At 33.4% G+C, this 13,861-nt stretch overlaps 1 protein-coding gene across 9 annotated transcripts in view; it reads right to left on the bottom strand.

Moving 5' to 3' along the window:
* Nucleotides 1–13,861, bottom strand: part of LOC130898343 (protein muscleblind) — a 559,833-nt gene that overhangs the window by 31,523 nt on the left and 514,449 nt on the right. For 7 of the 9 annotated variants that reach the window (XR_009059888.1, XR_009059886.1, XR_009059890.1 and 4 more), the window contains one exon: nt 67–108. Coding sequence is in view for 4 of the 9 variants with exons in the window: in XM_057807590.1 (XP_057663573.1) it covers nt 67–108 (42 nt within the window). In the remaining 5 variants the exon portion in view is untranslated. Of the gene's footprint in view, nt 1–66; nt 109–6,583; nt 6,701–13,861 lie in introns of all 9 variants that reach the window. The other 2 variants (XR_009059889.1, XM_057807588.1) reach the window with 1 other exon arrangement.

The raw sequence follows: 13,861 nt of genomic DNA, 5'->3' as shown, positions 1-13,861 counted from the left end.
TTGTAAGTGATTCACGTCAAAAAATTGTCAATTTAACTAATAGTCCAATATATTCATAGTACTTACGAAATTTTCGTAGTAAAACGATCCAACAGATTTCATGTCCATCTGGAATAAAGAACAAACGAACCAGTCAATATTATATCCATGAAATTTTTTCAAAGTTTCAAAACATTTTAGAAAAAACATATTAGATCTCGTATTGTACCTGCCTAATTAAAGTTAAACCATATTTAAACCATTTTTAGCAAGTAAAATTTGATAATAAAATATTTGCAATATATGCAATAAGCTTGCTCAAAAATGGACCTTATAAAAGCAAGCAAAATACGAATATTCGGTTTACAAACGTTAATTAAAGGAAAAAAAAAAATCGCTGTAATTGAGTTGCTAGAATGTTGCGAGTTCAAAATTGTTTTTAATACTCACATATACTAAATTTCAAAGCAATTTTCAACATGCATTCGCCGTATAAAAAGCGCGTGAAGCCAAGAAATGCGAAGCATATACAAAATATTTCGCTGCAGATATTTTCCTCATTTAAAGACGCAGTAGTGGTATGATTTCGAAATTGGTTTTCTTAATTTTTGAATATTGAATTAAACTGAACGAATTAATGTACATACGAGACTTGCTTTCCAAGTTTTTACAATCGACCAATAGATGACGTTAATGAGTTTTGGCATAACTGTATTTGTTAACATTGACGTTTGTTATTGCGAAGCCATTTTGAAATCGTTGATATTCATTCCCATCAAAATTCAAAGGAGAAAACAATTACTTTCCTAGCTAATAACTCGACGAATATTGCATTAGATCTTCTCTGAAGAGAATGATGTCAATCGACTTTTTTATCGATATTGGCTAGCAATTGCAAGGAAAAGTTTGTAACCACTGACTAGTTTCGACGTTATTACGTCTCATCAGAGCGGTATAACAACTGTCGTTCGAGCCTGAGGAACTGAAGATAACGTCAAAGAGCGTCGCTATTTGGTTCTTGTAGTCAAACATTTCACAGCGAACGCTAACTGGCGCATTCCTCACTTCCATCTGCGAACATTGGGTCAGGTAGAAATCTAGCGTAGTTACCGATAATTTTTATCAATTTAATATTACCTTAAACCGTCTCTGTTCGAAGAATATACGATTGTTTGGTTGTTTAATTAGAATAAATTCAATAAGGAGAGTCCAGTGCTGTTTAGAAGAGATTGCTGGCCATTTTGAACACGTAATTGGTTATAAATCAAATTAAATGTTGCGTTCTCATGAAATATTCAGAACAATTACATTTTGTGACGATAAACATAGTTACGGTGTGAAACAGAGGCGGTTTCAGGCGATAGATATATGAATAAATGTGCGAACTTCATTTAGCATTTCACGAATGTTCATACATGGTTCAATAACTGTGATTCTACCGATAGATGATACTGATGAAGCAACACGGATCATATAGATCAACTATGGAAGAATTATCGATCATTAAGTTCGAAGAAATTCAAGGTTATATCCTCTATTCTGACCCCAGCATACTTATGTCACGAATCCCAAAGTCTAATACGCCAGAAGAATTGTATATTATTGTTTGAATTAAAGGGCGTATTGTACCTATTCAAATTATACAGAAAAAGGAATAGTTCCACGCAAAAGTTTTTTGAAAAAATGTTTATTATTTGGTGAAATAAACGTACTTATTTATCTGTATTCGATTGAAGAAGACTTACAACTCACGACACATACCAAACTTTTAACTTTGGACTCGGAAAAATTTTTGGCAAAGGTTTTGATTAAGATACGTTTTCAAAGGATAAGCATCGTCTACAAGCATCTACTACGATTCCTTCTATGGGTGATCTTGGCAGTGAATTGATGGTGTACCTACTCTAAGGCACAAAAAATTTTTTTCGACTTTATTTACGAATATAGCACAATTTTTGGTAATAAAAACCCACAAGAAGACATCCCCCGACTCTTCATAAGTGAGTGCCGCGTTATACATCGGGGAAAGCTCTAAAAAAGGCGAAGGACCTCTCGGACGAGACCTTATCTCACTGAAAGAGATAGGAAAGGGTTTACTCGAAGTAGTGAAAACTCACACACATTAAGACTTCCAGACAACCAAGAAGACAAGTTTATAGCCAAGAGGCTAACTCTTAATGAAACTTAAGACCTCCAGAATCTCCCAAAGAGCTCAGGAGAGAGGAGGGAGTCTACGCGTGAAACTGCGACGCGGAAGAAGATAAGGACCTTCCGAAATGACAGGGGGTGGTGGAATGTCCTTATTCGAATCCATCCCGGGTGTGGATGTTTAGAGAGACGAGTTTTCTAACGCACGCGCGCTCTTGTTTGTGTGGGTAATAAAACACATTTCGGAATCAGAAGATTTATTCAGCAGATGCTTCACTTCGTACAGTGGAAACATCCCCAGAGATTTGTTCCTTGTAACCTTTTTTTATCGTCCTCGTAATTATTCTGAAATATTATGATGAACTTTTTAGACATTCTTATTTTGATTCAGTTAAAATTTGGTATTGGAATATTCTAATTGTAACTAGTTTTGCCAATTACAACGAAATTTTTTATGTAAAAATGCAGTTAGTAATAATTGAATGTTGCACTTAAAAAAATTGTTCAACTTGAAACGGTGATTTTCCTATTTTTTTGTCATAAATATTAAAACGTTACCTTACGACATCAATTTGAAAACTTTCCATGCTTGATATCGATTTTTCAGTAAATAATATTAGAAACATAAAAAACGGGTCATTTTTATTTACAAAAAGGGATGATTATTTGTAGTACTTCCTACCCTCTTCATACAAATGTAACTACTACCGATTTTTAAGCTTATTTCTTTAAGATTTTACAAATATTCAGAAGTAGCCTCATTGAAAATAAATTTATATAAATATATTGAGGGTGTGGTTTTTTACATTTCGTATACACATCGGTTATAACGAAAATCTAATACAATATAGAAAAATTGAAGGATATTATATTAGAAAACCAACTTCGCACAATCCAATATGCCGTTAAAACAAATCTTTTATTAAAAAAATCTGGTATAGTCGCAAAGCGGTATAGATACAGCCCTCACAACATGCTAACAACTGAAAAACAGGTAGCAGTTCGCTCTATCAAACACGCAGCATTTTTTATTAAAAAACTTCCCTGAAAAGTTCAAGTTTACTGTGCGGTGATTATTGTAGACCAGCATTTTGAACACCGCAAATTTCACAATATAAAATGTTACACAGAGCGGAATTGTACCGGTAGGTCACATATTATATTCCTATTTTGAAAGTGAAAGTCTCTCTAATTCCCTCTTCAATTATCATAAAGTTTATTGATTTAGTTTAATTTGGAAGCATTTAATGTATATTATTCAATTACTCAAAAAAATCTTTGGACAAAACACTCAATAGATGCGAGAATATAACCAGATCACAGAAAGAAGTATGGAATTTGTTTGATGCAAAATATCTAGAAAGACAATAACTGTTAGTGAATTTTCATTAGCATATTGAACAGATTTCAAATGTTGAACGTCCCGAAACTGATGAAACAATAATGCTCCTTAGGGCTGTGTTGCAATAGAAAAATTTTTTCCACTAATTTCATGTCTTCTGGAGCAGTCACCAGGACCTCCCGCACGTGGGTTATCTTCTAAATGATCGTCCCCTGCGAAGCAATTTCCAATTATTGAAAGTTAGGGACATAAGTCATCGTAAACAGCTTCCATCCAGTTTTAAATCCATGTTGGTATTAATCATACTTTAGTCAAAAATTACATTTCTCAAAACAACTTGATTGAGTGGTCGTTCGAGCTCTACTATAATAAAATAGACCGAAGCTTTGTGTTGAGCTTGTTGAGACTTGTCACTGACTAATGCAAATCGCACTCTATTTACTATATGAGATCAAGAACTCATAGACCGCACTATTTATCTCGGAATAGCGAATACTGAAGTCTTGATTTGCGAAGGTCGAATGCAATTAACTGAGAAGTGAATTGATTCATATTTTTCTTGGAAGAAAATCTAATAGAAAGCGTTATTTAGCTTTGGAAATTGACTAATAATCAAATTAACTCAATGACTTTGTAGTTCGGATTCGGCAACTCGTTTGCGTGATGGTAAATCAATATACGAAGTTATACAATAATGATTTGTTTTTGGTTAGGGAAGAATGAAACAAATAGTTCATCAAGATTATATTTTGAATAATATTGAGATTTAAGAAAATAGAATAACTCGTGCAATTCGATCGATTTATAGATAGTATAGGCAGCTCCTAAAAAGATTTTAATTAATTACTTATAAGCCAAGTATGCATTTTTTTTTTATAATAAACAATGAAAATCTTTTCCAAATTTCATATTTGCCGCATGAAAGGCATTTCACTCATTAAGAGAATAGATTTTTTTTGAAAATTCCGAAGCAAACTTGATTTTTCCAAACTTGAATCCAGTTACGAGATTTGTTTCACCCATCTGGGGACACATTATATACAGGATGTAGTGCTAAACTAAATCATGTTTATTTACAGTAATGGTGCACTTCGAATACTTCAAATCGACTTATGTAGATGACCTGAATCACTATAAACATTTTTTTTCTAATGTAAGTACGGAGAGGGATTAAAAGTTTCTGAAAAATTTATTCTATCGTAATTGAGACACGTTTCTAAATCTAATCTAAAAGTGTACATGATTGGAGGAGACCAGTTCTCCAATTAATTAAACTACGTACTTCAGCACAATAAATATGTTCCCGTTTTAGAAGAAGTAATGTGCAATTTACTAAAACAAAAAGCCACGATCACAAAAATACGTCAAAAGCTTTAGTACCTTTGAAATGGTATAGAAGCCTAATGCCAATAAGCGATGAAAGAAATTTCGTTTTTAGGCCTTAATGTGTCTAAATTAAAAAGCAATATTTACAAAAGTTTCCTGAATATATATCTCCTCAAAATTTCCGTTCAGGATGTATATTTTCAGGATGTATAACTTTTACATAGGAAATTTTTGAATAAATATATGCTACGGGGTGTGAAAGCAATGCGAAAAAGTAACAGAAGCACTATCTTCTGGATTATGTGTGACCGCTTGATTTTCCAAATCGTTTTTTTTTTCTGAAAAAAAAATAAATAAAATATAGATGCAAACCACTACCGGATGTGTGTTTTATGGTGAAACGTGATTAGTGTAACTGTACATTGGTAAATTATACAAACTGAACATTAACGGATTCTGATTCAATGTTAATCAAGCAAATTAAAATTAATCTTTTACCAAGGATTATATCATTCCTGCAGAGGAAATTTCTAAAGCAAACGTTAACCAACATAAAATTCCCCTATCCACTGCAACAAACTTCTCTCTTTAAAGACAGTTTCCATACATTTTCTTCATCGATGTACTAAGACTCGAAATATTGTTCAACCTCTGGAAACCACTGATTGATGATCAATAAATTCGAAGTCGGCCTGAATTACTGTATTCTTCCTGTGAATCATCACCCTAATGCTAGAGGACACCTCCTCCGGCATTTTTCTTTTGTCGCTTCGCGTTATTTTCGTATTCAATTGATATAAGAAGCGACCAAAATATGATTGGGAAGATTCTACATTCTGAAGACTGCATTTTGAATTATTTTTAGTAGTAGTCAATCTCAATGTTACCAGTCACTCTACAATTAGATTTCTACATCTTAGTAATTGATCCTATTGCTACCAATGTTACAAGAGTAATTTCTTTGTCTTATCAATACTGCATCAACGTGGTAGCGTTTGTGCTCCACAGCTGATTCCCCCCAATGTATCAATCGAATCTTGTGAATTCACGTTAAAAGCGACTCTTTCAAAGACTGAGATGTGACTCAATCAAATTGGGACTTTAACTGTAGGGACGATCTGACAATTTCAGGGTGAGTTAAATTGACCACAAGCTTGAACAGTTTATATATATTAGTAACGAGCTATGTCCGTGTGGTTTGTTGAAGAGTATCTGGCAACATCTGGTCTTACATGACATAACACCGAGCTGTTTTCTAATCTTATCAAATATCAAATAGCACCCCAAAATGGGGTGTACATAACCTTTATAAACAAATTGAGGATATAGTCACCTTCTTACTCCAACGTGTATTCTCGATTTTCTTTCTACACCAATGCAGATGGTTACAAGGAGACTCAACAGTGAGCGACATCACCCAGACCAAAACTTTGTATTCGACAATATTCTAAATGCAAATCAATCATCGTACCAAGCTTTTTAAACCACTGGTTTGTACCAGAATGTTGCTTAAACGGAGCCAAAATCTCGATGGTTGGTTGTATTGGAATCTCTTTCAAAATAACTTAACTCGCGAATTCTAAGCACTCAAGGTAATTCGATTCATTCTAACAGAGCTTTGTAATAAAATTTAGAAAAATTAGAATGTTAGTGATGACCTAATAGTTATTTATACTGAAAGGGATGTAAGTAACATGACAATATACGACACGATATTCAAAAATGTTCAGTGTGCACAATATGAGAGGATAAAAATTATAGTGTCATGCAAAGCAAGCGGATTGGTACCAGTAATAGATCTGTGTCGGCGGTGCTAGGCTCGCGGGGTCTCTTCTTGCCTATCTCGAGAACGGCGGCAGCCGATGTGGGGGCCTGGGGGGCCAGCAAAGGCGAAATGGCAGCGGGCTATTAGTAGAGCAGCGAATTTTCAAGGCCAAGCACATCCGCACCAATGGGAAAAATAAAACAAACCAGCACTAAATTATTTTCTGTTTTTTGCATAAATATACGCGTATTTATATATATAATGAAAAAAAAACTAAGAAATTTAGCTTTTTTAGATCTATACAGCGAAACTATTCAATGTAAGTATATTACAGAATTATATGCGTAGATTATTTCAAAATGTTTCAATCAATTTGATTTACGTACCACTTAATTATATTTATTTTTTCAATTTTTTAGTAGTTTTTTTTTGTAATATTAGCGTAAGATTCAAAAAACATTTGCTTTGTGGAATATCTTCAGGGTTTTACTTGATTTTTCTAAAAGTACTACGAGAAAAATCAAGTGATCGGTATTTTTCAGAAAGATAAAGTTCTTTGATTCAATGTAACGATGAAACAACTTTCCTAAAAGATTTTAAGGATTATGTGCCGATTTACTAAATCAATTAAAAACCTGTTTTGAAAATTTAATAAGCGTGTTGTCGCTTTCCATAGTTTTTCATTTTCTCTAAGGACCAAAATAAAATTGGTAGTACGTCTTCAAATTGAAACCGTTTATTTATACAGTTTGTCTTGTAATTAGAGTTATCATTACCGGCACTAGCAGATTTATATACATGTGAAATAATACAACCTATACTATATAGAGCTGCAGCTTTTTTTCCCGTTGAACGAGAACCAGTGTGAAAATGAAGTCAAAGAAAAGAAAATGTAAAATATTTATCCGAGATTCAATAGGGATACCATTTACCTAACTAAACCACGATTCTACACAATCAAAGGTATAAAAACATAATAAAAGGACGCATTAAAAAATTCGAGAAGTACTTTTAAGTGTACTTACAACTATGAAGGAGAAAGATGTACCAGTGGCTGTTGCGCAACGTAACATTATTTGTTTTCTGTAAAGGATAATACAAAATGCGCGACAATTTATAGAAAACTGCTCAAAAAATTCGAGGATGGGTACCTCTTCAAGACCAGGTAAATGAATAGTGTTCTGCTTTCCGAAAAGGCTAAGAAATTACCGATGAAAACGTCAGCACTGTAGAAAAACTCATTTTGGGAAATTGACGCAGTCTGTACCCGATTTGACTAAATCGCAATCGCATCAGCGTAGGTATTATTGAGTATATAATTTATGAACGGCTAGATAAATAAAAGATCCAGTATTAAACTTTTGGTACTTTAGTCACATCTGACCGGCGCCCAATGATTCGTTTTTATTTACCTTAAACAAAAACTAAAGCGAAAACAATTATTTGTGCTTCATTCATCAACAGTACGTATTTACTAGAGATCAGACCCGGACATATAAGTGTGACCTCGAGCACTTGAAACAAAATTATAAATAAATAGAAATGTGGAGGCAACGTGAAGAGTTACTAAGACGTGTTGACAAATTAGAGAAATCTTTACAATTATTAAAAAAAGGAAAACGGCAATTGAGAGCAAGATCAAAGGCTGGAGAGGAATCGGAAGAAGGAAAATGTCTTGGCTCACACGATATAGAATCGTTAAAACACCTCGAAAGGAATAGAAAAATAATGGAAAATATTATCGCACACAACTATTAATGGATTGCACTACAAAAAGACGAAGAAGAATGTAATTATCTGTGAAAATTAACTAAATACTTTATTTTTTACTTTCAAAGTAAATAGATAAATAATTAATTCTGACAAAAAAAATCTCAGAATTTGTGGAATGTTGATTTCAGTTTAATATTCCGATTGAATGTAAGATATAAGAGATATTAGAAATTCCACGTTTCGAAGTGTATAAGATTTAAATCAAAAATATTATCAAGAGACGGATTACAAAAGATGTAACTTCATGTGTGAGCTGCATACCGAATGCCTTAAGCTAAATTGGATTGCGTCCCATACAACAAAGTGAATTCTAAATGTAAACGGGTCTTAAATTACATGTTTTGTGTACTGCGATCAAAGCATCAGTAATAGTACCGGGGTTTTCAATATTTTCAACTTTATTACAGAAACAGATAAATGGAAATGTTTTATATCCACTCAACTGCATCTTGTTCCGCAATTTTTTCGTATTAAACTTTTAAATGCGTTCACATACAAAACCTCATGATTTTTTTTCAGTTCTCTTGTATTGTTCTTCATAAAAAATGAAAATACAGAGGGTGTTTGATAAGTTATATCGGTTTTCAAATGTTTTATGAAGAGTACAACAAACCTAGCACCAGCATTTGCCGATTATTGGACTTCCTTGGACCTTCTAAAGATACCATACATCGCTATTTAGAATCTTTAGTTAGTTTATAAAATTTATCGAATATTGCCACATTTATTAACCGAGATTCAAGCGAAACGTCGACTGAATGTCCTTGTCCTGCCGAATGATACCCGAACTTGGAAAATCAGTGATTAGACCAAGGACAAGACGCAAAAAGAAGTCGATTCGAGGCTTAGAATACTTAGGAATCAATCCAGCTGGTCGAAGAAGATTGAAGAGCTTGGTGGTAGCAGTAATTTTTGTTAATATTAATCAAATTCAGTTTTTACAGGTTGAATTATTTCACGATGCCAGTGGGTATATACATTCACAGGATCATACACATTTTGTATTTGAATATATATTGAAGGAAGTGAATGATACGGTATTGAATCTGATTTATCTGTAGATAGATATTATACTGAATCCAGTGAAAGTAGCTGTAAATACTAAAAAAAAAGCATTTTTCTTTATAATAACGAACATTGTATAAAATCCTACAACAGATCAAGCATGCAATGCCACACCAAATCAACACCGAAAGCTGTTGAAAATAAATATAATGGAATACGGAGACATGAGATCAATTCAATTACAGCTGAAATAAAAAAATTTTTAGTAGTAGCTGTTTGGGTAACTGCACCTGAAAAATCTACGAACATCTTCCTGAACGCAATGAAATACGAATAACTCTGCTAACAAGCCCATTTGAAACAATTCTTATATTTATTATATCGTTAGTAATAACACTAATTTCATCTGAATGTTGTGTGTACGTGTTTAAGGTGTGACGTAAATTGTGTGTAGAACTAAAAATTTGGTGTGCAAATTAGCTATATACAACAGCACCATCACCAATAATGGTATTAAGTGTATTTAACAAATAAGGAGTGGGTGGAACTAGTTGAAGCAAACTCTATGCTATAATCTTATTAACTCTTATCTATCACTTCATAGGCCATCAACCTCAAAAGAAGCAGTTACAATATGTTCTGCATAATAGTGGAAAAACTCGATCATGTAGACTCCCCTTTTAGACATTGCTAAGGGTTGTTTGTTTGGATATAACAACAAATATACCTCAATAAAATTTACTGTCGAATATATAAATATAGAAGTCAGAATTATTACTAAATAAGAACTGTAGCTGTAGCTTATAATATGATACACTCCCTACAACATAGTGAGTAAAATTGAGTTTTCGTTTATCCTCTCTCATAGAGCTAGGAGCTTATCTATAATCACCTAGGATTAAATAAAAACCTGGTTTGGTCTGGCCAAAAAAAGGATTTCTAAAACTTAATCTTAAAGATCTTGAAAAATTCAGCTGCAATATGATAATCCAAAGTTTTTTCGTATCAGAAGAATAAATGAAAATAAGTCTTAGCACTTCGGTCATTATTTCTGTAACGATAGCGAACGAATCAAAACGTTTACATTTTTGAAATGTCCAAAATCGTGACCTTGAGTGCCGAAAAACGGTTTTTCCTCTCCGGAAACTGTATTTTTTCGTTTATTAGATGTAGTGTTTTATTCATATTTCATATACTGTATCATATCGACGGAAAAATTCACTTGGATTATGTTAGATATCCAAACAATGGTTTGTACTTTGAATTCGAGCGATCTTTTCATCAGCAATAAGTAATTTTGGAACGTAGTTTCCGGAATAGTTACAGTAAACGGTTCTGGACCTTCATCATCATCACTGTTCAAATGGCCACTATTTTCCACGTAAAGAATATTTAATTAACACTTGACAATCACTCAGACTTTTCATGAAAAAGACTAAATAAGTAAGATTATTATACAAAGTGGTTATTTTCTATACATTCTATTCTTTCATATTTGTATATCATTTACATTAGTTAACAATAAAGTAGCCCTCACAACAAACATCGATAGCTTTAGATAGCGATAAGCTGGAAGTTTAAATAATTGAAATAAATATATAACTAGATGTAGGACGTATTGGCAGGGCTTGTTTATACAGAGGGCAGCTATACATGCTGCTCTATAAAAGGTTTTGTACAGATAGTGCGTTTACCATTACAAGGTGTGTTCTAATGAATATTAGGATTAAAATACTAAAATTGGTTTTAATTTAAGAAGAAAATTAATTTAATAATTACTAATTTCATAAAATGGACCACTAAAAACGCTTTCTTTTGAATAAAATAAGACAAAATGTACTGTATCGTCTTAGTTTTCATAGTTCTCGTCTCTTGTTTATCAGTAAGCGAAATAAAGTTCGAAATTGTAGGTTATATCTAAAATCGCTGTCTTCGAGTAACTAAAGCCGGATTTTCAGTCAGCTTATCTTAACGCGCTGTCCACTGTGAAATTAAAAAAATTTATTACAGATAAATATTAAGAGTCGACTGCTACCCTGTCGCAGACTGTATCGTAGAATCGATCGTTGAAACCAAACATAATATTTAGAAAGTGGAAGTTGATTCGAATATCAATAAAAGCGTATTTTATTCAAGAACGAATATTCCAAAATCTTGTTGATAAAGTGAAAAGAGGTCTCTAATAAAAATAGACTTATTTCGAAAAACATGTAGAAGACACAGGGATTTCCAGAAATTTGAGTTTAAGAGACGAATGAACTACTAAATGAAGTTTCTTGTCCAATATAATATAGATTCAAACGATAAGCCTGAATTTATGATAATTCGAGCATATATTCGAAAAATGTACATTGAATATTCTCTAGCGTACAAAATCGCTTTCTTGGTGTTAGTGAATCTTCGTAAATCCACACACGGTTCTCCTGGAGGATGGGAATATCATAAAATGGCCTTGACGTTTCACCCCCTGTAACTATTCCCGATATAAAACGATGTTCACCACTATCTAACATTTCTAACGTTTCCCTCGCGTTTATCAGCACCCAACGAACCACAATTTTTTGTGTAAAACATATTTTACTATTGCGGATGCGACACCAAGAGTTATCTGACAGAAACGGACCAATAGATGCATCAACATCAAGCGATATACTTTCTCATTCAGTTCATAGTGAAGGGCTTTTTGGACATTGCAGCCGTTTAGGACTGTTCCTATTTACTTTGTGATAGCAGCGTCTCAAATCTCAAATATACACAGTGGCCGTCGTATCTTCGAGTTTAATACTGTATCATCTAACTATCGACAACTTTTTTTACTTAGAAAATTGTAGATATAAATATCGTTACTTTATAAATAAACTACACTCGAGAGCAAAAAAATCGCCTCAGACGACACCACTACAATCGCAAGTCACTGGTAAAAAAATAACCTCGAAATTGTATTTTTCTGTAATATTGTAATGTTCTTTGCTCTCATAGTCCAACAATATGTTATGATTGGTAACCAGCCTTTTTATGCTCGTTAAAAATTAAGGGTAACTGAACCTTATAAAAAGTTATCTACCAAACCAATCACTATCAGTTAGTCATGAAACGTCAACCGATACACATCTCCGTTAACATTAAACAAGAATTATACTTGAAAATGGACACAACAAGTGATGAAGCTGACCGCTTACCTTATTGTGACAAAGCCAGAGCTAGCGAGAAGATACCAGTGCGCTGAACATGAAATCGCTGAGAAATCGAGCCCTCGTTAGTGTTCGAGTCCAACAAGAGAAACGCGAGGAGTCAGAAGAAGACTTAAGGCAGCTAACCTCGAACCAAAAAGGCCAGCTATTGGCTCCAAATTAACCCCAGTCCAACTAGCTTCCCGTCTACGATTTACCAGAAAACACTTGCATGGTAGCGAAAAAAGAGGACAAGTCTACAAATGACCTGGAGATTTCCACTGGTTGGTTTTTATTGAAACTGGCGGTGGAGCGAGGGATTACGTCGATCGCGAAAACTCCATCCAAATGCAGGCCAATACCCGTCCACATACTGCATGTTCCGAACGGCAGTATGTACAGAATGTGGAAATTGGGGCTATGGATTGGCCAGCGCGTAAGGGGATGAGCTGAAGAGAAAAGTACAGGCTAGAAATACTGCACAAGCCACGACACACTTATGCCATTCATGAAAAAGCGATGGGAAACCGTTATAAAGACCAGGGAAGGGGACATTAAATATTGATAGTTGTAGAGCTTGTATTTTCTATACTGTTATAACCCTTTTATAACTTAAGATTCGTTTTCGTTTCATATTTTTTCTTTGCCAAAAAAATGAATCAATTAGAACATACACCACTCATTATAAAGCTAAGAATAAAGGCGTTTAGATGCTAAAATCAAAAAAAGAATGGCAGCTTAAAATTTTTTGCTAGAGACTTTTGGCTGTGACTGTGTGATTTTTTTGCTCACGAATGTACATACCTGGCTATAATACTCTAGAATCTAAACTACTATAGTTTTTATAATAAACAATATTTCGTCAGTATCCAAATCAATTGAAAATCAATTTTACCAGTACTTTCCATCTTATTTTTCCATGTTGAATTAAAAGTATTCATCCGAATTTGATTGATAGTTCAGTTAAAATTTGCTACATTTTCAAAATTTGTGATATTTAGGTTTTATGAGTTGTTCTCATTGTACATTTATATAAATTTTCGAAAATTAATACCAATTTTAGCAAGTTCTAATAAGAATTTTAACTAGTATCTATTTGTAGGTGTAGGTGAGGGATTGATCTAATCTACTTAAAACTAATTTTTCTGTGTATAGGACATCTTATTGTGGAAAATATATATTTTTTTTGTAATTTTTCGCGCCTATACACTAGATAATTGATCAAGAATAGTAGTACTATAGGGGGATGTATTCTAGCACCATTTAGCGAAGAGTATAGCTGCTTTCATTCATTGCATTAGGAGCCAAACCACAACTAATAGCTTAACATAGTACAATAAACTTGTCCAAAAG

Source organism: Diorhabda carinulata, chromosome 9 (genome assembly GCF_026250575.1).
Source record: "Diorhabda carinulata isolate Delta chromosome 9, icDioCari1.1, whole genome shotgun sequence".
NCBI lineage: Eukaryota > Metazoa > Arthropoda > Insecta > Coleoptera > Chrysomelidae > Diorhabda > Diorhabda carinulata.
The sequence above is the reverse complement of the archived record's forward strand: the minus strand, read 5'-3'. Positions and strand labels throughout refer to the sequence as shown.